General features: G+C 48.5%; 1 protein-coding gene and 1 pseudogene across 3 annotated transcripts in view; both read left to right on the top strand.

Annotated features, from left to right (window-relative positions):
• Positions 1 to 14,005, top strand: part of Ablim3 (actin binding LIM protein family member 3) — a 122,072-nt gene extending 108,067 nt beyond the window's left edge. For 2 of the 3 annotated variants that reach the window (XR_015046123.1, XR_015046122.1), the window contains 6 exons: positions 570 to 717; positions 2,866 to 2,895; positions 3,390 to 3,448; positions 6,884 to 6,944; positions 7,696 to 8,274; positions 11,993 to 14,005. Coding sequence is in view for 1 of the 3 variants with exons in the window: in XM_029471984.2 (XP_029327844.1) it covers positions 570 to 717; positions 2,866 to 2,895; positions 3,390 to 3,448; positions 6,884 to 6,944; positions 7,696 to 7,703; positions 8,194 to 8,274; positions 11,993 to 12,106 (501 nt within the window). In the remaining 2 variants the exon portion in view is untranslated. The remainder of the gene's footprint in view (positions 1 to 569; positions 718 to 2,865; positions 2,896 to 3,389; positions 3,449 to 6,883; positions 6,945 to 7,695; positions 8,275 to 11,992) is intronic. The other variant, XM_029471984.2, reaches the window with a different exon arrangement.
• A 3,607-nt stretch (positions 14,006 to 17,612) lies between these two features.
• On the top strand, positions 17,613 to 18,098 carry LOC110285199 (U1 small nuclear ribonucleoprotein C pseudogene; annotated as a pseudogene).
• The last annotated feature ends 7,420 nt before the right edge of the window (positions 18,099 to 25,518 follow it).

The raw sequence follows: 25,518 nt of genomic DNA, 5'->3' as shown, positions 1-25,518 counted from the left end.
TGCTGCTTTTCTTATCCTCACTCCTCAGACAAGACAGGAACTGTCACATGGTGTCTCCCTTGTGCTAGTAAGTTCATGAGAGGTGACCCAAGCTGCAGCATGCAGGAAGTGATGCTTAGGCTATATGCAAATACCACACCACCACTGTCTATAAGAGACAGCCTAAGTGTCTGAGGATCTTCATAGCCCTGGAGTTGAGAACAATTCCTAAAACAAATGCCCTGTAGCTACTGAGCAATGACTGGGTTTCAGTCATTCGGTTTTGGATTGTATGACTTTTCATTTCAAGGAAAAGAGGGAGATGGGTGCCCATTATTGAACCAATGACTGTAGACAGGGCAATATGATCCTATCACTAGTTAGACCTTTTGGAGGACCCAACACCAGAGCTTCACCCAGTCCTCAGGACCACTTGGGAAACAGAGATGGATTCACAGAGGAAGTCATAACCATTGCGAGGAGGGAGAGTTTGGGAAGGGTCAGCAGAGGCTCCTGTCAGGTCCAGAGACTCAGGCATGCCTGATCCTGCCCCATTGCCTCCTCCTGACTTCACACCTCTCATCCCCCAGCTCCAGAGTGGGATTGGCCGGCTGATCCTGAAGGAAGAGATGAAGGCGCGGTCAAGCTCCTATGCAGATCCTTGGACCCCTCCACGGAGCTCCACCAGCAGTCGGGAGGCCCTGCACACCACTGGCTATGAGATGTCCTTCGATGGCTGTAAGCACTGCTCTGTTCTGGCTGTCTTGGCTGCTGGCTCTGTGCCAGCCCCACCCCACCCCACCCCACCCCACCCCACCCCACCCCACCCCACCCCTGTAAGACACAGAAGCCCAAGATCACCGAGTTCATAGAAATGGATCTCACAGTTGGGCCTCTTGCTAGAACTATGTTGGAACACAGCCGGCACCCAGATTCAGTCTTTTGAATTGATGAAGGGAGGGATCAGAAGAGGCTGGCCCTGAAGGCAGCCTCAGGCTCTCTCACTTTCCTGACTCTCTGGTCATCCTTCTGGGCCTCTCCTGGGTATGGACCACAGACTGGGGCACCAAATGAAACCATGTTCTATTAAGTAGTCACACCACCTCTTGGGGGAAGTCTGGAGCCGTGACTTCTGATTGAGTTCATAATAAAATACTGCCATCTGAATGGCTTAAAAATACAGAGCTCCTTTTTTTGAGGTTCTGAGCGTTTCAAGCGTCCCAACTTAAAACTCTCACGGAGCTCCTTACTGTTGTTCCTGCTCCATCTGTCTCCTTCTTCTCTCACCCCTATGGAGCTCAGTCCGCTAGGAAGTTGTATCTCCAGACACTGCTTTCTAGGAGAGAGAAGCCATTGTTAGTTATAGTTCTCTACTCCAGGCCTTTGCAGGCATCACTATTGGTCCTTACAATCTACATAGTGTAGAAAAGTTATCATCTCTCACTTCACAGATGAGAGAAGTAACATGAGGCCACTTACCCATGGTTATTAGAAAGCCAGTAAGTGAGTAAGCTAGGTCAGACAAGTTGGAGGGAACCTAGGGCCATGAACTTGCCCCTCTTCCCCTTGCTAGCCCTTGATTTTGGTGAGACTGAAGATGGAGAAGGGAGGGGATGGATAAGGCCAGTGTTATGTATGGGTTAGGGACTGTGCTAAATATCTCTACGATTTAGCATGCTCACACATAAGCACACACACAAACACACACACACAAGGGCAGGTGCTCATGAAAAGTAGAGGCATTGGATCCCCTGGATCTAGAATTAGAGTTACTTGTGAGGACCCCAGTGTGGGTACTGGGAACTGATGCAGAGGCCATGGAGAGGTGTTGTTTAATGGCTTGCTCCCCATGGCTTTCTTATAGACCTGGAACACCAACCCAGGGATGGCACCTCTCACAGTGAGCAGTACCCTCCCCTCTCAATCACTAATAAGAAAATGCCTTCTAGCAGTGGTTCTCAGCCTTCCTAATGCTGTGACCCTTTAATACAATTCCTCATGTTGGGGTGACCCCAACCATAAAATTATTTTTGTTGATAGTGTAATTTTGCAACTGTTATGAATTGTGATGTAAATATCTGATATGCAGGATATCTGATATGCAACCCCTGTGAAAGGGTCGCTCTACTTCTCCAAAGGGGCCTCAATCCACAGGATGAGGAGCACTGCCCGATAGGCTTGCCCATGGCCCATTCTTACAGAGGCATTTTATCAATTGAGGATCCCTCCTCACAGCTGACTCTAACTAGTGTCACGCTGACATAAAACTAACGGGCACATGTGTATTCTTCACAATATCCTTACAACAGAGACACTGTCACTCCTATTCCACAAACGATAAAACTGAAGGATGACTAAGCAGCTTGTCTGATCTTAGAATATACTAAGGACAGAGACAGGGATGAACTGATGAGACTGTTTCCCTGTCTAACCACTTGGGGCGCTGTTTTCCATCTCTGCCTCTAGGTCTCTTGAGGGCACCAAGACTGTGCCAAATACACCTGTTGACTAGGGATGTAGCTTAGTGGAAAGGGGTGTGCTTAGCATGTGTGATGTCCCCATCCTCCATCACCAGCACAATACGTAAATACATATATAGTCATGCATGCATGCATACATGCATACATACATATCCCAGCTACATCTATGCAACAGATATCCCTGAGTGTGTTCCCTGCCAGGTACTAAGAACGGGGAGGGAGAGGGAAGGTGGTGTTTAGATTTAACAGTAAGAAACTGACTAACTGGAAGTGACACTGTTTGAGGCCCCATCTTCGCATCAGCCAGAGTCTTTGAGCATGAAGCCATGTTTCTTTGTAAGTGAGAAATGTTTCCACCGTGCCAGTATATACCCATAAGCACTGATCTGAATTCTCTCTCTTGCAGCCCCTCGTTCACACTACCTGGCTGACAGTGGTATGTTCTGCCTGCCCAACCACAAGCCCCTGTGTCTTGTAAGGACAGAGCCCAGGCAGTCCCGGCTCCCCATGGCTTGATTGACAGAGTCCTAGCATAAGTTAGCTGACCCATCTAACAGTTTGTCCACTGTCAGATTGTGGGTCTCCACTTGGGGTTCTCCCAAAGAGAAGAGAAGAGCACATGTCTCTTATACCCACCTGGGACCCTGGATTTGAGCTTAAGTCCAGTTTCAAGGCCTGTGGCCAAAACACAGGCATCTGTCCTAAGAGGATAGATGTGTATAAGTCAATGCCAGGGTGTGTAAAGTAGGTGCTTTGGTGGGTCTTGATGGAGCAGGGTTCCCCAAAACAGTCTAGAAAACTTGAGGAGAACTTGGTATTCCCTGGATCCCACCCCGCATCCCACTAGGTGGAGGGTACTGTTGGCCAGGTGACCCCAGGGAGAGTAACCTTGGCTCATCGATCCTGACAGCTCTTCTGCCTCTTTTTCAGATCCCCTCATCTCCAAATCTGCCTCACTGCCTGCCTACAGGAGAAATGGGCTGCACCGGGTAAGGAGACCATGCTGAGAGCCTCTCCCCCAGATGCTAACTCTCTAACCCGAGTGATAACCTGGGTAGGACTGAGGACAGGCCTTAGAGTGGAGTTGGTGTTGATAAAAGTGCTAATAATTTCCCCCTCCCCTTTGGGTCATCCAGAAGAAAGAAGCAGAGGGAGATGCTAGGAAAGAACTCTGAGTCATCGCTGGCTTTACCAGCACCAACTACCTTCATACCTCAGGCAAGGCAGTCACTAATGGGAAACCCATTTTGTGGGTGGAACAATAAAGGCAAAAAAGATAGAGGGTGCAAGCCCAGGTTCTCGAACCCAATGAGTGGCTGAGCTGGGATTCAAACTTCCTACACCCTTGAGAAGCTCATAAAACCCCTCGTGTAATCAGTGAGCTAGTTCAGTGGGTAAAGGGAGGGGACATGTTGCTATAAACCTGAATAAGTCCTCAACAGAGGAATGGATACAGAAATTATGGTACATTTACACAATGGAGTACTACACAGCTATTAAAAAGAATGAATTTATGAAATTCCTAGCCAAATGGATAGACCTGGAGGGCATCATCTTGAGTGAGGTAACACAATCACAAAGGAACTCACACAATATGTATTCACTGATAAGTGGATATTAGCCCAAAACTTAGGATACCCAAGATATAAGATACAATTTGCTAAACTCATGAAACTCAAGAAGAATGAAGACCAAAGTGTGGGCACTGTGCCCCTTCTTAGAAGTAGGAACAAAACACCCATGGAAGGAGTTACAGAGACAAAGTTTGGAGCTGTGATGAAAGGATGGACCATCTAGAGACTGCCATATCCAGGGATCCACCCCATAATCAGCTTCCAAACGCTGACACCATTGCATACACTAGCAAGATTTTGCTGAAAGGACCCAGATATAGCTCTCTCTTGTGAAACTATGCCGGGGCCATACAAACACAGAAGTGGATGCTCATTGTCAGCTATTGGATGTATCACAGGGCTCCCAATGGAGAAGCTAGAGAAAGTACCCAAGGAGCTAAAGGGATCTGCAACCCTATAGTTGGAACAACATGATGAACTAACCAGTACCCCGGAGCTCTTGTCTCTAGCTGCATATGTATCGAAAGATGGCCTAGTCGGCTATCACTGGAAAAAGAGGCCCATTGGACTTGCAAACTTTATATGCCCCAATACAGGGGAATGCCAGGGCCAAAAGAATGGGAATGGGTGGGTAGGGAAGTGGGGGGGGGGGGTATGGGGGACTTTTGGGATAGCATTGGAAATGTAATTGAGGAAAATGCGTAATAAAATAAACAATATAGAATTACAAAATAAGCTCAAAAAAAAAAAAAAAAACCTGAATAAGTGATGGGGACAGGGTCTGTGTGCCAAGTATTGAACTGTAAGCACCAACTAAGTGCCAGGCACTGCTCCAGGTTCTGAGAATCCTACAGTGAATGAAGTCACTTTTCCTGTGACATTCACAGTCCTCATTAGAAGAGGGACAGTAAGGGAGAAATTGGAGCAGTCAGGTGGCCAGAAGTGCCAAGATGGAAAATAGCCAAGGGAGTGGAAAAATGATGAGACAGGAGTAAATTTAAACAAAGGCCTGAGCATAGTAGGAGGGCTCAGCATCTGAAGACCTGCTGAGAAGAGAACCATAGCCCCAAGTCACATGGCCAGAATGCAAAGAGTGAGGGCCTGAAGCCAGATGGGAATGTCGTTAGGAGCCATACACCCCAGGAAGGCACTTCAGAGGGTGCTCGTAGATGTGCCCTGTGAACCCAACTTGGATTTTTAGTGGGATCCTTCTGTCTCTTGTGAAGAGTAGACCCTGCAAGTGAGCCGGAAGTGGAAGCCATAGCTCTACTAGGAGACCATCTTAGAATGGGACACACAAGGAGGCAGGGCACCACTGGAGAGAATGTTTGGTATTCATGGCCCTGGCCTCGGGAGAAGCCTGTCTTCAGTGCACGCCAGCACACATTCATTCGTTCATTCATTCATTCATTCATCATGTTTATGGAAAACCCCTTCGCTGCTAGGTTCTGCTCTGATGCTTAGAACCTGTAAGTGACCAAAACAAAAGATCTCTGTCCAAGGCATGGAGAGATGGCTCAGTGGTTAAGAACACTGGCTGCTCTTGCAAAGAACCTGGGCTTGGTTCCCAATGCCTGCATCGTGGCTCTCAATTGTCTATAACTGCAGTTCCAGGGGATCCAAGGACCCCTTCTGGCCTCCACAGCCACAAGGGTACATACACACACACACACACGCACACACACACACATACACGCACACACACATACACACGCATCGTGGCTCTCAATTGTCTATAACTGCAGTTCCAGGGGATCCAAGGACCCCTTCTGGCCTCCACAGCCACAAGGGTACACACACACACACACACACACACACACACACACACGCACACACGCACACACACACACGCACACACACATACACACGCATCGTGGCTCACTATAACTGCAGTTCCAGGGGATCCAAGGACCCCTTCTGGCCTCCACAGCCACAAGGGTACATACACACACACACATACACTCACACACACACACATACACGCACACACACATACACACGCATCGTGGCTCTCAATTGTCTATAACTGCAGTTCCAGGGGATCCAAGGACCCCTTCTGGCCTCCACAGCCACAAGGGTACATACACACGCACACACACACACACATACACACGCATCATGGCTCTCAATTGTCTATAACTGCAGTTCCAGGGGATCCAAGGACCCCTTCTGGCCTCCACAGCCACAAGGGTACACACACACACACACACACACACACACACGCATCGTGGCTCACTATAACTGCAGTTCCAGGGGATCCAAAGACCCCTTCTGGCCTCCACAGCCACAAGGGTACATACACACACACACACACACACACACACACATAGACTAAACACTTATACACACTTTTTCTTTTAATATTCTGTCTCTTCAGAGTTTACCTTTTTTGGTGGTAAGCCTAACCTTTAATGGCTGAGCCATCTCCCCAACCCCAGAGTGTAGATTCTTGTGGGAGAAAACAAAGTATTAATATTAATAATGGGAAATAAATCCAGGTACATACAAAGTTGGAAGACAGCGTTATGAGACGAGAAAAACGTTGATCTGGTTAACGGTTAAGTGTTTATGGAAGTGGTGACTGGCAGTTGCCATTAGGACTCTCTGTCAGGGAAGATCCTGTTTGTACAAAAGGGTCATTCCACTGAATAAGTGGATCTGTGCTGGTTGTCTACTGAGTCCTGGGACTAAATTGCAAGGAGAACACAGTGAGTTACATTTCCCTAAACTGATACTGATGCTACAGAAAGAGTCCCCGCCTTGGCCCTGTTCTACATTCTGGAGGTCGGCAGGTGCTTCTGGGAAGTAGAGGTAAGCTTCTCACGCCATCCTGGCTCTATTTCCCTACAGACACCCAGTGCGGACCTCTTCCACTACGACAGCATGAACGCAGTCAACTGGGGCATGCGAGGTGAGCCCTGGTGGCTGGAGCTGCGGGGTCAGACCCTCCTGAGACTTCCCAGAGACTCCGGATGGAGTGCTCCTAACTGTCGCTTGACCTGTGAACCATTGCTTCCGGTTCTGTAGCAGGGGGTGAGGGATGGGCTCTGTCCAAAGCCCGAGTTCCACTTCCACCCTCTCCTTTCCCTCCCCTCCCCACATCCTCTCTCATCCTGGACCCTGGGTGTTTTCCAGGCCATCTGTACAACCCAGGCTCTCAGAACATCTGAGAGTGCTGATTACCCTGTACTGCAGAGCTAAAGCTTCCAGTCAGACATGGGAGAGGGAGACAATCAGAGCCAACTGTACATCATTCCCAGAAAATTCTCCATGAGATCCATGCTCTCTGCCAGGAAAGATCTCATGCCAAGTTTCCAATGGCTGCTTGGAGCAGACCCTGGCTTGGGGGATCATATCACAGCCTCCAAGGACCCCTAGATGCTGGAGATCATTTCCCCAGGGTCTGCTGACTCAGATTCTTTTTCTTCCTATTGTATGCCATTGCTTCCTACTGTCCTCATAAAGCCATCTCAGGACCAGCCAGCCCCCACCTCATGCTCATAACTCCCTCCACGGTGAACTCAGGAAGGCAGGGATTCTCATAGCTTGGAGTAGTCGCTGCGTGGAGACCAGCCCCCTGAGACACTGAGACAGAGGCCAGTGTAGTGACTTACAGCCCAGAGGTGGGTTCTAGTTGGTGCATGTCTCTTTTCTCTTTGCAGAGTACAAGGTAAAGAACACATAGACCCTGGGGGTCTCCAGGATTCGGGGAAGCTCTACCTTGGGGAGCAGCAAGAGGATGGCAGCACCATCTATGCAGGGACGAAGCATAGATGCAGGACCTTTCAGGACTAACATGGTCTCTCCTTGGCCCATTGTCCCTGAGTCCTCCCCAAGTCTCCTCTAACCCTTTTCCCGTCCCTAAAGATTGTGGGACACCACAGGCGCCAACTGGGCAGCTTCATACTCACCAGCTCTTAGACACTTACATTCCAAAGGCCTTGAAACCACATTAATGTCATATGCCACCACCAAGTTTATCTCTAGCGATAACAGTGCACTCTGGGGACCATGCCAACCCAAGGAGGGCAGACCCAGCCCTTCCTCCTGACTAAATATCTGGCCTTAGTGGATAGGAGGAGCCCAGGCATGAACTGCAGCTGGAAAAGACAAATTCACCCCCTGTCAACCAAGCTAGATATGCCCCCCTTTCTCCTTAGATCTATCCTTATGAGCTGCTACTGGTGACCACAAGAGGAAGGAACCGACTGCCAAAGGATGTGGACCGGACTCGCTTAGAGGTATGTACAAACATGTCTAACTTTCTGACATTGCGGCATAACCTTGTCATCTATAAAGTTCACACTCAAGAACCATTTTTTTTAATCACAAGAAAATCTCCTGATGTTTTAAGTAAGTTTACAGTTTTGTATTAGGCTGAATGAATCACATGTGTTAGGTGGTATGAGCGACTGCATTCATAGCCGTTTCGGGGCACACATTGAACGTGCCTGACCCTGTACAATCCTTAGGAAGACCTTCTGTGTCCAAGAGATCCCAGCATTGCCAGAGTTGACCCAGCTCAGGACAGAATGAGTAAATTAATTACCTGTTGAAGCTTGATGCAAAAGCAGACTTGAGCTAAGCTTCCACAGCCTGACTGCTGTGCTATTCTGAGCCGTTCCCACATCAGCCTGGTTGGTGTCTGTGGTGCACAGCTGCCGGTGTCTCTCACCTGGGGCTGATGTTCTGTCTGCATAACAGCAGCTAGGTTTGTTCCTTCATAGTCAGGACTGTACTAAAGCAGGGTCATGGGGTGGGTATGAGGAATGAGGCAGACGACTCTGCTTAGAGGGCAAACACATAAATAAGTCCCAAGTTACAGATTTCCATTCTTCTTCTGCCATCACTGGGTGGGCGCTTCAGCCAAGTTATGACCTGCTGAAGCTGGTTCTTGATGAGTTTATCCCACCAGGGCTTCCTTCAGGCATCCAGGAGAAGTAGATAAGGATGTATGTCAAGGATATACATGAGCAGAGTTCAGCAGAGAGCTAGGGGTTAAGTACTAGCTAGATGTTACTATGCTGTTATTCAAAGAATGTCACTAAGTCCTGCTTGATTGACACAGACTTGCAGGTAGGTGGGGGTTGGATGGACAGGGGGAGAAGCATCCAAGAGCAGTTGAAACAGTATAGATGAAAGTGCAGAGGGACCCTGGGCGTGGCACTGGGTAGTAAGTTTAATTAGCATAGAGTGCCCACCCCAGGCTACCTCTGATCCAGAACATGTGTTGCCCTGTCCCATGACATGTCTTCCATGCCTTTAACTCTCCTTAAATGTCCTTCCCATCCTGTGGCTGTCTCGCTTCTTAGGGCCCTGCTCTAGAGATCACAATATCCAAATCCTTCTCCAGTCCTCCCCTAGGTGACATGCCTGGTCCTCCAGCCTCCCCTTGCCTGCATTCAAGAGAGATTCGAGTACCTCTCGGTCCTGTTTATAGCATGTCCTCTGCCTGACCCTGAGCTTCCTATGGGAAAGACTCTCTGTCCTGTACGTAGGTCCCGCTTAGGAGAGATGTCAGAACACAGTGGTAGACTTGTATGCCGGAAGGGCATGGGAGCCAGCCTTGCTCTGGTGCTGAGAAACTCACCCAGGGGTGTAGGCAGATAGGAGAGTTGCAAGTTGGACACGGAGCTCTGTAAATGCCCACAGCCCCAGTGTGCTGGGTTAAGCAGCCTAGAACCTTGAGTGACGTTTTCCCCATCTTCTTAACAAGAAGCTGCAGGTTGCTGCTGGTGCTGAAGAGGACAGCTCCCTGCCATTCTGAAAGAGCTGACTTTAAAGCACCATATAATCTCCAGTCCCCAAGGTTCAGGCCCATGAGCTCAAGTTTCCCAAGCATCAGAACCTCTCAGAGAACTTTATCACACATGAGTCTCACCCCAGACCTGAGAAATCAACCAGGGGAGGAGCTCAGACCCCATAAATCAACCTGGGAATGTCTAAAACGTAACACTGAATTAGAAACACTGGACCAGCTTCTACCCCAGCTCTCAACCCCGATGTGTCCTCACGAAGTTCAGAGTACACTCACTTATCCAGCAAATATTTATCGCAATTCTATTATAGGGCTGCCAAGATAGCTTAGCAGGTAAAACTGGCAGCCACACAAGCTAGGTAACCTGAAACCATGTTAAAGGAAGAGGAAGAGAATGGAGTTCACGAAGTTGTCCTGCCCTCTGCACATGCTCTGTGACATGTGCAACACACACCATGCACATGCACACAAAATAATAATAGGCAAAGGAAGTTTTTAATTTAAAAATCCGTTATAGGTGCTAAATATTGTTCTGTGTGTTTGCCTGTGTCTATGAACAACACGGAGACGCTGATATCTTAGAGCCTTGCGTACTTATGTGGGACGACAGATCCTACAGGATACAAATGAAGAACAAATGCTAAACTGTGCTAGCAGGTGACAAAGGGCAGGGTAAATGGCCCAAGGAGGGCTGAGCCTAGGACTGGGAGTTAGGAGGTGCAAGATGTGCTTGCACATAAACTGATGAGAGTAGGTCTCGCTCACTACATGACATCTGAGCAAGTTACCCATGCTTCTGGGAGCACTTTCTAGGCAGAGGGAACAGCCATACTGAGGCTTTACTGAAGAGGTGAGCCTCCCGTGATAGCAGATGTCAAGAGGCCAGTGTGCCTGGGACTGCAAGAGTACAGAAGAGGAGAGGAGGAAGTGACATCAGACACACTCACACACACGTGCACTTACGTGCACGCACACACGCACAGACACACACAGACACACAAACATGCACACACACACAGTGGTTTAAGTGCACAAATCAGGCACATCCATACACCCTGTGCTCTAGTTCACTCTTGCCATGCCAATGAGGTAGGTACTAGGATGGTCTTTTTTCCTGAAGGGAAAACTGAGGCTTGGAAGGATTGCTCATTTGCTCAAAGCCAAAGATTCATATCTGGCTAATTGTTGTGTGCCTGTGTGCATAATTCTCACTGGGTGTCCTTTCAATACCCAACTAGAGATATCAAATCCTCAGAGAGTCCGGGAAGCTTGTAGCCAAAAGCTAGCCCATATGTTTCCTTTTTAAATAAACTTTATTATGAAAAAAAAATCACAAAGAAACTGATCAGATCAAGCGTATGCATCTCAAAGAGCTTCTGTTCAGTTAGAATAGCCATTCTGAGGCTCCACGCTGGGCTTCATGCTTAGAATGGATTTACTTCTTCTTTTAAACTTGATTTCAAATTACACTTTCAAATATTCTCAGACCTCTAGAAATGCCGTGTGAATGGTAAAACGAACACCCGCCTACCCTTCACCTAAATCTATCAATTCCTAATATTTTGCTATATTTTAAATGTCATATGCGTCTAAGTCTAAAGGCTTTTTGACATGAACCTTCAAGCTTGCTGAGAACAGAGAGGAAAAATAAAAGGCAGGAGAGAAACCTGCCGTGAAACACAGAACAATGTCTGATCATATGACAAATTTGTTTCCATTCAAGAGAGAAAAGAAAGGATACTCCAGTGGGGAGAGAGATAACAGTAGTGATTTCTTTCACTCTTCGTTGCACAGACTGCTGGGTCATTTGTAAAACTATTAAGATGTGGCAATACACCCTGAATCCTTGGGTGTAGCTCTTTCTCTCCCAAAAGGGTGTTGGGTAGCATTAACCATGAATACACATATAACATGTACAGATAACTGGAACACAGACCCATATAGGTGAGGTCCACCAGGGTGCACAAATAGTAAAGTCAACACCCTCCTGAGATGGAGACAAGGGAAGCTTCTACAGCAAGCATACCACCCTGGAGAGGCATCATCCACACCTCCATCCCCTCTACACATACCACAGAACTTCCTTGGCCCGACCCTTGGCCAGATGCAGGGCCACCCAGAGTGAAGGTACGGTACAGTGACTGCTGCTGTCCCCACACCACGGGTCCTCACGCTTCCTGTGTTCCCTCCCCATCATTCAGCGCCACCTGTCCCAGGAGGAGTTCTACCAAGTCTTCGGCATGACCATCTCCGAGTTTGAGAGGCTAGCCCTCTGGAAGAGGAACGAACTGAAGAAGCAAGCCCGGCTGTTCTAGGCGGAGGCTCTATACATATAGATGCATTTATATAAAGATGTATGTAAATCTCTATCCTGACACGCAGTATAATCCTCTTGTATAATGGGACACAACATGCTGCCTGCCGTGAGACTTGCTTTTCTGTACTGTCGGGCGAGCCCACATCATCGAGGTATTTTTATGCTCCTTACTTCTCTTTTCTACGTGCTGTGGGGTCTGGGAAGGAATCTGAAGGGACTCCATCCTTTTACTGGGGATCCTTTTTATACTGAAACATCTGCCCCACCTTGAGTCCCCAAGGACTGGCTCTCCTTTGAAAAGGTGCCTGGAGGAGCCTCTACTCCCTGTTTCAGGACCTTCCCCCAGTCTCCAGGGCTGACGCCGGCCACGAAGTTTTCACACACCGTGGTCACGGATGGGCCCTCCGGTGGGAGGTCCATGGCGATCCACCCAAATCAGCGAGCACCTTTGAGGCCTCGTAAAGAATTCTCTCCACACACCCAAATAGGAGGAGCTCAGCGCTCCATGGGGTGATGTGGTTAGATGTGAGGTCCTCAAACCCATTGCTTATATCAGTACAGAGTGGATGGGCCCTGGCCTCTCCTCAGCTCAGCACCCTTCCTCCTTCCACCCTTGGTCCTAAGCACTCCCTCATGCAAATCTAGAATTCATGGTAGGAAACGGAAAAAGGCACTTCCCTTCCCTCTACCACCCACAGCCTGCTCCTCTCCCTCACCTCAGTGGTCCCAGCACCCCCCAACCCTTCCCCCTTTCTAGGAGAGGCCATCGTTGCAGCCTGTACTCTTCAGCCTTATTACAATCTATGTGCCTGATGATCTACACACCACAGGGCTAATGCTCCCACCATAGCTCCAGCGAGCAACCAGACACACTCACCACCCTGTGCAGGGAGAATAGGCCACACCCCAAAGAAAAATCTTGGCCTAGGACACTGGTCCCTAGAGGGCAAGACATTCATATCAGACCCCCACCCATCATCCCCTGGCAATGCTATGAAGTTAGCTGGGTCTCACAGGTGAAGTTTTTCCGAAGGGTGACTCTCGAGAGGATTCCAGAATGAGGCCTTGACCAACACTGCTCATGTTCTTTCCCGGTGGCCTCAGGGACTGACTCTCGTGCTTTCTGGGACAAGTGAGAACAGAGCCTTCTCACACCCCCACTTCAATTCTGAGTCATTGATCAGTGGTAGCTGTTCCCTCTTGGAGATGCCTGTGTCACAGTTCTTGGGGGAAGGGGTGGATCCTAGGGGAAAGATGGGGAGGTTTAAAAGGACAATTACAACACTCAAGAAGCTGGTGATGTGACGTGGCGAGTGTAGAAATGACGTCAGCAAAGCAAATCGTTCCTGAGCACCTGCTGAATGCTGAGCACTGAGTGGGGGAGGGGGAGGGGCACCGGGATGACTCATAGAAGGCCCTAGTTTCCGGGGCATGCCTAGTAACGGGAGACCTGGTAAGACGTGTGCCAGACGTAACGTAACGTGATGTAACGTAACGGAGGCAAGGCAGAACGTGACAGACTGAGGCCTGAGAAAGTGTGTGTGACGTTGCTGAAGGCGTGTGCAGCTGGTGCAGACCCAAGGAGGCTTCTGGAGGAGGTTGCATGCGAGCAGTAATCAAAAAGGATAGGAGGAATCGGCACATTGGAAGGGTGACGGGGCGGAGGGACTGCAAGGGACGTTTAATGTACTCTCATTTATGATGTCACCTCCCTGCAACTTCTCTTTTTGGCCAACGCCTTTCAACTTTCCCAACCCATTAGAAATGTCCCCCCGGCCAGATGCGATCATTGAAACTGCCTCATTGTCACTGGTTAACAACTTGCGAGATTGAAGGGCTTTTGTTATTGTTGTTGGATATTTTTATTTCCCATAAAAGCACATCATTTCAACCCAAACCTTTGTCCTCCTCTTATTTCTTGTGTGTGGGGAAGTAGCTGGTATGGGAACAGGCTGACTATGCACAAAAGGAACTAAAGACTAGGGCTGGGTACAGCCGGGCTGGGTACAGCTCGCTCACTAAAGATGCTAAGGCACAAAAGCCTTAGTTCAGTGGTCTCAGCCTTCCTCATGCTGCGACCCTTTAATACAGCTCCTCATGTTGCTCCCCAACCAGAAGGTTATCTCCGTTGCCACTTCATAACTGTCATTTTGCTACTGTTTATTAACATTACAAATCATAGTGTAAATATCTGATATGCAAGATATCTGATATGTGACCCCTGTGAAAGGGTCGTTCAATGACCTGCCCCCAAAGGGGTCACGACCCATAGGTTGAGAACCACTGCCTTAACTCAATCCTTAAAGTCCTTACAGAAGAAAATCCGGGAGTGGCAGTGCTCTCTTGCAATCTGGGGGGAAGAGGGGCCAGCCTAGCAAGGCCCAAGTCCTAGTGAGAGGTCCTATCTCAAAAAACAAGGTAGGCAGTATTCACACACACACACACACACACACACACACACACACACACACACACGGTAGACACTATCCAGCTTGCTCTCTGCAGAACGCCTGGTACTTTGCAGTAACAGAGGGTGTTCGGATCACAAATAAGACTCTACAATCAAAAGTAGTATTAAACACTATCAGTGTGCCAATTTCTAAAGTCCTATGCAGAGGACTTTAGACGTGTCATCTCAATTAGGCTTCTTAGCAACCCCACAGGTACCCATGATTAACACTCCCATCTCACAAACAGAACAACTCTGAAAAATATTTATTACTTCCAGTAGGACTAGGTGTCGTCTCAGCTAGTCTTAACTAGAAAGACCAGCTTCCCATTCTTAGCAGGTAAGTCTCTCTCTCTCTCTCTCTCTCTCTCTCTCTCTCTCTCTCTCTCTCTCTCTCTCTCTCTCTCTCTCTCTCTTTTTACCTGCAAGTCCAAACTGCCTTATTAAAAGTGGCTTGAGCAATATGAGCAGCCAGGAGCCCGCGATGTAAAGTTTCTGAACTCAGCAGCTCAGCGATGCCATCCAGAGTCAGGTTTCTTTGAGCCCCTTCAACTCCATCACCTTTTATATGCTGGCTTTCATCCTCTGCCAGTGTGTCCCCATATTTACAAGAGGCCACTGTGATCCCAGGCATCGCCTCACCCAAGCTTATATAAAAGGCAGGAAGGAGACTTCCCTTCACACCTCTAGTTTAACAAGGAAAACTTTCCCAGAGACCGGAGTCTGCCTCTGTTCAGGCCGGTTAGAACTACAAACTACTTCCTCCTGCTTACCACAGGGGAGACAAGGACATTTAGGTTGGGCATATTTAGCCACCACAATGAGGAACGGGTCACAACGTGGGAACCGGGATGGGGGCTGGAGGGGGGGGAGGCAAAGTCACAAACTGAGGAAACAGACTCTGGAGACCAGCATCAAGGTGCAGATCTACCGTATTGTGCAGCAGCAAGCGTTTTTATGCAGCCTATAGACAGAGGCTCTGGAGTAGCCAACCATCCTACTGGCACTCTGGAGAGGTGCCAGGCTGCCAGCACCCGAGGGGACTTCTGTAAAGATTGGGGAAGCCGTCACTGCCCTGTTTCAGGCCGTTCTGAGGTTCTACTGACTTGCTAGGATCCTCTATTTTGTGTCACATGGTATGCCAGTTAGACATGGGCGCTCATACTATTAGAGCAGTGAAGCCTCCCTCACCGGATGTCCTCGGGTCCCACCCAGGGGCTGTACACATTCTTATTGAGTAGGAAGGCGAAAGATGGGATAGCAATGACCTATGGGTGAGTGTTGTAATCTTCACCATGCTGTTATCATTAAAGATACTCAGTGCACACCGCCAGGGTCCCTGAGATGGCCTGCAGTGATTTCATTTAACCAAGTATTTCATCAACGAGCTTCGCATCAACTCTGTGTAAGAAATGGAGACTTAGAGCGCTTCATCTATTTTTAAGCTGCCCACTCTGTGATCATATTTTGACATCTCTGAAAATGAGATGTGGGAGTTTGGGAGATGGCTCGGTGGTAAAGAAGAACAATTGCTTCGCAATCATGAGGTTGGGAGTTCAGGCCCTATCCCCTGCGTAACTAGCTGAGCACCCCAAGCACACCTGCAACCCCAGATCCAGGAGGTGCAGGGACAGGAGTCGGGGGGGGCGGTCTCTGGGACTTGCTGGCTTCCAGCCCCACTGAGAAAACACAAGCTCTGAATCAGAGAGAGACCCTGACTTGAAAGAACAGGCAGAGAGTGATAGACACTTGACATTCTCTTCCGGCTTCCACATGTATACACAGGTGCACACACGTATGCATGCGTCTACCCGGAAGCACATTCGTGAATGAATGAAGTAATTTTGAAAATGAGACATTACAACTAGCGTCTTTCCTGACCTGTTATTCAATAATTCTTTAGCAAGAATAAGTCTGGGCCAGTGAGATAGCTCAGCACGTGAGGTGCTGATAACCTGAGTTCAGTGCCTGGAACCGGTAGGATGGAAAGAAATAACTGACTTCCATAAGTTGTCCTCTGACCTACACACACACACACACACACACACACAAATACAATTTTTTAAACAACCAACTTCTTTTTTATTTTCCACCAATTTCTTTTTGAAAGGAAAAACAAGTAGAGAATACATTTCCTACTTTGCCTCCTCTTTCTTCCCAGACAAGTGGCTCAAATGTGCAGAAGGAAGCCTAGAGTGCCTCTGCTCCTCCCTGCATATGCACCCAACCCATGTTTACTTCGTGAGTATGTGCTGCCAGATAAACAGTATGGAAGATGAGCCTCCCGTGTGCAGGTCTAGAGAAGAAACATATTCTAAATAAGTAAACAGAGAGAGCACATGGAGACAGCTCCTACGGAGACAGAAAACAGGATGCTACGGGGAAGGAACTCCCTGTGAATACCCAGCGAGAGAAGAAAATGATCAGCCAGAGGGCAGAAGAAGGAGCTATCTAGGCCCAGGGAAACAGCATGTGCAGAGGCATGGGGTGGATAAGAGCTTGTCTTACTGAGAACCTGGAAGTGGGGGTGGAGTGGAACCGGTAAGGAAAAAAGTGAATTAGAGGTAGCCAGGGGTTGTAATAGCCATGGAGACATGGAGATGTTCTAGCAGGTGCCCCACCTGTTCCTCTGTGCTTTGTATAGATATCCTGGCTTGTTCTGTGCTTATTAACAGTGAGTGTGAGAAAGAATTGCTCTAGTTATCCCCACAAAGTGTGTCATCTCCAATGAGGAATGTTGAGAGATACAGTGTCACAGACCCTGCCCTGGCTTCCTCGTCAGCAACTCTGTTTTAATGAGTTCTCCCAAGAGATGCACAGCATAAAAGGTGAGGTGCTCTGCTCTAAGCCACCTGCCCTTTATGGGCAGGCTCAACCTTATCTGTCAGACTTTCTGAGGTTCTTAGAGAGGGGTATTTTCCCATACATATAACCTCTGTGAATACCAGAACGTAAAGTTAGGAGCCACTGGCATAATTAAATCTACATAATTAAAGCTACAGCAATGGAGTTCCTGGTGGTGGGGACTCGGGTAGCCAACAGATTGTAGAGCAACATGCCTAAGTTTTATTGTGACTACTGTGATACGTATCTTACCCACGATTCTCCGTCTGTGAGGAAGACACCCTGCAGTGGTCGGAAACACAAAGAGAATGTGAAAGACTATTACCGGAAATGGATGGAAGAGCAGGCCCAGAGCCTGACTGACAAGACAACGGCTGCATTTGAACAAGGAAAGATCCTTTCAGCTCCATTCTCTGCTCCTCCACCTGCAGGGGCCATGATTCTACCTCCTCCCCAGACTCCCAGGTCCTCCTCAGCCTGGCAGGATGCCTGCATCCCACATGGGAGGCCCTCCCATGATGCCAACGATGGGCCCTCCTCCTCCTAGATGCCATGATGCCTGTGGGACCAGCTCCTGGGATAAGGCCACCCACGGAAGGTCACTTGCCCATGATGCCCGGGGCCTCCAATGATGAGACCTCCCACCCGCCCTATGAGGGTGCTCACACAGCCTGGCATGACCAGGCCAGACAGATAAGAGCAGAGTGCTCTTTTATTATTAAAAACAACAACAACAAAACAAAACAAAAACAAAAAGCAAAAACAAAAACAAAAAACAAACAAAAACAAACCAAAAAAAAAAAACAAACAAACAAACAAACCCCAGCTACAGCAATGGCTGCACTTTGTAACTGTGTAGCTATGAACAGTTTTAAGCAGATTTATTGAGACAGGGAGCCTGGTCAGCTGCACCAGAGACAATCGTTCATGGTAGACTGCAGGCACTGAGGTACACACACAGTAACTGAGGCTAGGGAGGTGCAGATGGCTGCAACTGGCCTCTGAGGAGTTTCACAGGAGCTAGAAGGTACTGCTGTTCAACACAGCTGTAAAGGTTAATGGGAAAACAAAGAACTGCTAGGAATAACAGCAGTCGGGAACTGGAGAGATGGCTCCACAGTGAAGAGCACTCGCTGCTCCTACAGAGGACCCAGGTTCAGTGCCCAGCATCTGCATGTAAAGTAGCTCACAGGCAGCTATAATTTAAGTCCCAGGAGAGCCAGCACTTTCTTCTAGCCTCCCTGGGCACCAGGCACACAGGTGGTGCAGAGACATCATACGTGTAAAATACCTCTGTACAGAAGATTTTAATTTTTTTTAATTAATAGCAATGATATCGCAGAATTATACCCACTCCAGTAATGCCCTGTGTAGAACGAGGATCTGCGTCATTTCACAACACTAAGAATTTTGACTACACCATGACAAATACCCACTTACATATACCATGATGAGCTGTCTTCAAATCCAAATTTGGAATTTCCAAATTCCAAACCAATTTTAGAGACCCCGGAGTAGGGCTCTAAATGAGCAAAATGCAGTCTGTGAGAATGCACAGCCTTTTACCAACCCCTCTACACCTGGGAGACATGGGCAAGAGTCATCAGAGGCCAGCAGGGACAAGTGTGCACGTAAGTGACGAATGATGTGTCATGTAAACCTAGTGACCAATGAGTTGTCTAGTTGAAATGAGCTAAACATCGCTCTAGCTAGTGTCTCTGGCAGGTTCAAATCGTTTCCCCAAGCTATGAGTGCCCCCTGTAGGCTACTTCTGGAACTGCAGGGAGACAGGCTAGTGTCTCTGGATTCTCCAGCTATCAGGGAAGCTTGCTAGCCTCCTTCGTTTGCCACAGAGACTAGGGACACAAGGAGCCAGGAGAGGGAGGAGAGAGCAGAGATGGCTTCGCTTTGCATACCTAGATCTGTGCTCTCGTTAAAGGCAGCTTTTCCCGACATCAGACTTTGGGTTTAAGTTGCTTTGAATTCTGCCCAAAAGAGTTATGACAAACACACTGCATTAATGCTGACAGTGTAGTCTTATGTGCCGCTCATGTGAGGGGTGACCACAACCCAATGGGGCATGTATCTGTCCCTGTGAAAGCTCATGGCAAGATGTGTGAATCGCTGGGGAAATGGAAAAGCCAGTACAAAGGTTTAGGAGTTTGTCTTTCAGCCCTGGAAAAGATCTTCCATAGCCTTATGCCATCTCTGGTTCCCAGTACCACACCTGACTGTAACATAAGTGTGCCTTCCTCCCAGTCCCTAACACACTGGGCCACCTGGATCAAAACAAACATCACGAGACCCAAGATGCTTGTCCTTCCGATGAAACGACATAGCCATTTGATGTGGTTTTTTTGTTTTGTTTTGTTTTGTTTTTCAAGACTGAGTTTCTCTGTGTAGCTCTGGCTGACCTGGAACTAACTCTCTCTCTCTCTCTCTCTCTCTCTCTCTCTCTCTCTCTCTCTCTCTCTCTCGACCTCAAATGCAGAGATCCTCCTGGCTCTGCCTCCTGAGTGCAGGAATTAAAGGCATGCACTACCTCTGCCAGGATGTCATTTGATTTTTTTAAATGTCTGTACGAAGTGCTGCCTCTCGTCGGCCTCTGCGGCAGCAGGTGCTGTTACCCTGGCAGTCTTCCCATTCAGGAGCCCAGATGTTCTTGCAGGGAAGGAGGAACCTGGCCAAATGGGTTCCCTAGCCAATGCTTTGACATAAGAAACTCCCTGCAGGGGGCAGCCTGGGCATACGCAGTCAAGATTTCATTACTATCTCCATAAACTTCTGGCAAGGAACCTCACACTGGTGACAAACGATGCAAGACATCTAGCAGCAGGCGAGGAGCTCTGTGCTCTGATCTCACTTGCACGGCTTTCCTCGTCGATCTTGGGGCTTTGGTGAGTAAGTTATCCAGTTGTTCACAGTAACATGTGGTACAGTCTGGACTTGAACTCACGGCTATCTCACTTGATGACCGTGTGCTTAACCGCTGAGTTACTACCTCCCTAACTAGAGTGTCAAGTGGCATTTGAATGACTGTTTGCCATTTGACACACGTGACACCGGGCATCCAACACATGCAGTCATAGTCATGCTTTGAAATTTCCGCTTCTTTGTTATTTTTTTAAAAACAGGGTTTCTCCATGCAGTCCTAGCTGTCCTAGAACTCACTCTGTAGACCAGGCTGGCCTGGAACTCAGAGATCTATCTGCCTCTGCCTCCTGAGTGCTGGGATTAAAAATGTGTGCGCCACCACTGCCCGGCATGATGTTGTGTTTAAACATTTCCTGCCCACTCTGTTAGGAAGTCTTACTAGCCTGGTGAGGGAGCTGAAGTTCAGAGAGGTTGAAGATCCTGCCCTGGACTGCAGGGACAGGTCGAGGTATCAGGCTCAGATCTACCTCCTTCCAAAGGTTAGCTCTTCACCCCAAACAGAGCAGAGTGACAGACCAGGGGCTATGGCAAAGATGGCAGAAAGTGTGAATCCCTGGGGAAACGGAAAAGTCATTGTGAAGGACCAGGAACTTGTCTTTTTCAGCCCTGGAGAAGAAGGCCTTATGCCATCTCTGGTTCCCAGTGCCAAACCTGCTTGTGACATAAGTGTGCCTTCCTCCCAGTCCCAAATGCACTGAGCCACCTGGATCAGAACAAACTCTATGCAACCCAAGATGCTTGTCCTTCCGATGAAATGGCATAGCCATTTGACTGTTAGATTCCTGCCCCCACTGCTCTCCATTCTGCCGCTAAGGTCTTGTGTTAATTTCACTAAAAGTCTCTACCTACTCTTGGCCGCCATTTTCCCATGTGACAGAGGACAGGACCAGATTGGCTGGTGTTTTCAACTCCTCACAACTCTGGGATTTTTCCAGGTTAATCCATTCGGGACCTTGAAGCCCAGTGTTGCCTTGAGCCTCAGAATAAAATGGCGAGCGAGCTTCTAAGCAAAGACACCTTCTGCTGCAGCACTGGGAGGAGGCTTCTGGATGGACAGGAGCTCAAAGTGGGCAGGAGCTCCAGAAGTCTCCAGAAGGAAGGTTGATGGCTCACACATAGGCATGGCTTAGCTGGGTCTCCATATTCTAAAATAGAGGTTCTCCACCTGTGGGTTGTGACTGCTTTAGGGGTCACCTAAGACCATCAGAAAACAAAGATGGTTACAATACAATGCATAGCAGTGGCAAGATTACAGTTATGAAGTAGCAACAAAAATAAATGTATGGTTGGGGGGGGGGGTTCACCACAACGTGAGGAACTGTATTAAAAGGCTGCAGCATTAGGAAAGTTGAGAAGCACGGGTGTAATAACAAGAGAAAGTCATGATCAATTTTTTCTTTTTTAAGATTAGGGTCTCCACGTATCCCAAGCTGATCTTGAACTTTTTATACAGTCAAGAGTGACCATGGAATACTGACCCTCCCACAGCCGCCTCTACCTCCTCCTCCTCCTCCTCCTCCTCCTCCTGCTCTACCTCCTCCTCCTCCTGCTGCTGCTGCTCTCCCTCCTCCTTCTCCTTCTCTCCCTCCTCCTCCTGCTCTCCCTCCTCCTCCTCCTGCTCTCCCTCCTCCTCCTCCTGCTCTCCCTCCTCCTTCTCCTGCTCATCCTGCTCCTCCTGGTCCTCCTGCTCCTCCTCCTCCTCCCCCCTAGTGCTATAATGTCAAGCATGGACCTCTGCACTCAGTTTCTGCAGCACTGGAGCTCACACCCAGGGCTTCCGTGTAGGCCAGGCACACATTGAGCCATCCCCCCAGCCTGTGACCAGTGTTCTTTGATTTTATGTGCTGTTGATTTGGTTCAGTAGGTAAAGGTGCTTGCCACCACCCAAAGACCTGAGTCTGATGAGACCCACATGGTGGAAGGGAAGAAGAAAAACCCTTCCCTTAAGTTGTCCTCGGTCACGCATATGTGTGGGGCACATAAACTCACAGGTACACATGCACATTTTTTATGTTTATGTGAAAATCTGAGTTTCTGGGGTTCTTCTTTAAAAAAAAATAACCGTCTGTGCACTCCAGGTCTGAGCTAACTGGATGTTCCTCCATCTACAGGAAACAGGAGAACTCTGGTTTACCACAGCCCCCAGCACTCCAAACACCCTTTTCTGCTCCTCAGAGACTTCAGTTTAGGTTTGCCCCCTAAGGAGTCTTGTTCCTCCGGTCTTGGGGCAGAACCTAGCACAGGACCAGGCTCCGTGAGGCAATTGGACATGATGACAAAGACTCCTTCAAATATTTCCTCTGGCCTCACAGCTTCTGCCTGTGTGAGCCTAAGCCCTGAGTTCAGCAGGAACCCCCAAGCCAGGCTGCATACAGACCCCAGGCCCTGGAACAGAAATGCTGCGGCTCTCCGAAAAAAAAAAGAAAGAAAGAAAGAAAGAAAGAAAGAAAGAAAGAAAGAAAGAAAGAAAGAAAGAAAGAAAGAAAGAAAGAAAGAGCCTGCTCACCCTCTCTCCTCCCTGCAGCTGTCACCAGATCGCTGACTGCTCACTGGGGCCCAGGGTGGACCAGCAGCATGTGTCATTTTCCTGGCCCAAGGCTATAATGCCAACATTGTGCTGTGGGGAACAAGAGAGGTTTTCATCTGGCAGCCAGCATGGAGCAGACACTCAAGCTTGGGGCTCGGGGCTCACCCTGAACAAAGAACATGGGAGAGGAGCCTCGGCCAAGCAAAAGGTCTACGGCCCTGGTGCACACGTGAGCCTGGAGAACACAGAGCATTTCTACGGGGTAGCTTGTCACCTTCTGAAAATAGATACCAGTAAGACATTTCCTGAGGGAGAAGCAACAGCCAGTGAGGGTGTGGGCCTTGCAGGTGCCATGAGTTCACCTCCTGTCGTCATGAATTTTTACTTATTAGATTCGGAGTGCTGAGCTGGCATGTAGGGACCTCCGAGGAAGGCACAGCACCCACCGGCACAGTGATCTGGAACCAAGAAAGGCTAAGCAGGAAGCTGCACATTGATGACCCGGTGGGAAAATGGAGATCCAGGTGGCAGCAGTGTCAACCGGAGACCTCAGATCTGATCACAATCTGTCCTGTTGCATTTACCTCCTATCGATTCCTGAGATGCCCCAAGCTCAGCAAAGAAGGCGTCTAAACGCCATGATGAGGAAGTTGGATGGATGCAAAGGAGAGTGCCAAATAGATTTGAGGTGGAAGTTGCGTAGTCTGATCAGGGTCATGAAAAGGTCACTCTGGCGACTGAGCGCAAGCTGACCCTGAATGCAAGGTGACAGATTGGAAGGTGGGAACGTTTCTCTCCCCTTCAGACTTTTTCTTTCCCAGGATTTCCCAGCTCTACCTGATAAGCTAAGAGAGAGTCTGGGGACTATCATTTGTTTTCACAAGACCAGGAGCTGGACGGAGCTGAAAGTTTTCTTCCTGGTATTGTTCCCAGGGGCCAAACTCGATATCTTTTTACAGAGCTGGACCTCTGTGTATGGAGTTCTCTAGACAAGCACCAGGCGAGCCTGGAAAACTCAGCATTGAGAAAGGAGATACGGGGCAAATCTTCAGTCTCTTCGCCAGAGTTACGTATGGAGAAACTGAAAAGGGAATTAAAAACTCGACATCAACAGTCCTCTTCCCATCCTGTCCTCAGACCTAGCACCCGATACCCTGTGATCCGGCCAATCCAAACAGTGCTGCCGACAGTCCTGCCGGGGTTCTATCTGGGTGTCTCGGTTCTCCCTGTTCTTTGCCTGTTATGCTATCTCCTCATTACACATTCAGATCAATTGGCTCCTAAACAAATGCCTGTCCTCCAGTACGGTCTCCATGGTCCGTATGAAACCATTGCTTTGTCTTCATGGACTCCAAAGCACTTGATCGCCCTTGTGTATTTTTTTTTTTTTTTTTTTGCACAGCAATCTGTGTTAAAATTACCTCCTTTTCTAGACTTCATGGTTCCTTGAAGATGGGGCTCACTCCTACTTAGCATCTGTTCTCTCAACACCAACGTACCCAGATCCCGTCAGTGTTACCTAAGGGAACTGATGGACACTGGGAATCAGGTTTTTTATGGTTCCTTAAAGGAAAAGTGGAGAAGACCATATAATGATGCTTTTGTGTTAGCACACAGCTCTCGTTAGATCTCCCTGACAGCAACCAAGCAACGTGGCCAACATTTCCACCTGGTGGAGGTTGTGGGGTAAGCCAAACCCACTGTACCTCCCACATAAAGAACTTTATTAATTCTCAGAGCTGCCTGTAGATTGTGTTCACTCCCATTTTTATACATTTCCTAGGTGCAGTTAATACTATTGCACCGGTCAGCCCACAGAAACATGTAAATTCTCGTTAACTCTTTACTCCAATTATATGAATAAAAACTTCACGATCCTTTAAAGTTTCTGAAAATCCTATTGTAGAATGTCTACGAAAGCCGCCATCTATTTGACAATGGTAATATTTTATACCATCAATTGAAAATTATTTCATCAGAGGACATGATAGACTGTCACTGTATCAAACCTCTGGAGTTGGAGGCCAGCCTGAGCTACTTTGGAAGAAACCTGTCCCAATAGGAAAAACAAGGAAGGGAAAGAGGGAGGGAGGGAGGGAGGGAGGGAGGGAGGGAGGGAGGGAGGGAGGGAGGGAGGGAGAGAAGGAGAGAGGGAGGGAGAGAGGGATGAAGGGGGAAGGAGGGAGGAAGAAAGGAAAGAAAGAAGGAAGGAAGGAAGGAAGGAAGGAAGGAAGGAAGGAAGGAAGGAAGGAAGGAGGGAAGGAACAAACCTTGGGGTGATGCTCCATGGTAGAATGCTTGCCTTGCATGAGGAAGGCCCCGGGTTCAATGCTCAGTGCTGCAAAGTATTCTGGGTAAATGGTGATTTAGCTTGTGCTGAAGGCTTCCAAGTTCCAGAGTTCAAGCAGTGAACTTGGGAAGCTGCATCCACTTGCAGTTGTTGGTTGGCCTCTTTAGAACTGCACATGACCTTTTCAAATTTGGAAAAGTGGGCAGGGACAAAGAGGAACTTGGAAACTCACAATGGCTCACATCTTCATAGCTATTTGTGGTTTGTAAAGTGGGTCTGTAGCATCCTTTCATTTGCCCTGCCAATAGCTCTGGGAGGTCAGTATGAGGTCTCTCCCTCAGCACAGAGGAGCAGACAGGCTTCGAA

Source organism: Mus caroli, unplaced genomic scaffold (genome assembly GCF_978045245.1).
Source record: "Mus caroli unplaced genomic scaffold, Mus_caroli_1 scaffold_19, whole genome shotgun sequence".
Lineage (NCBI taxonomy): Eukaryota > Metazoa > Chordata > Mammalia > Rodentia > Muridae > Mus > Mus caroli.
The sequence above is the reverse complement of the archived record's forward strand: the minus strand, read 5'-3'. Positions and strand labels throughout refer to the sequence as shown.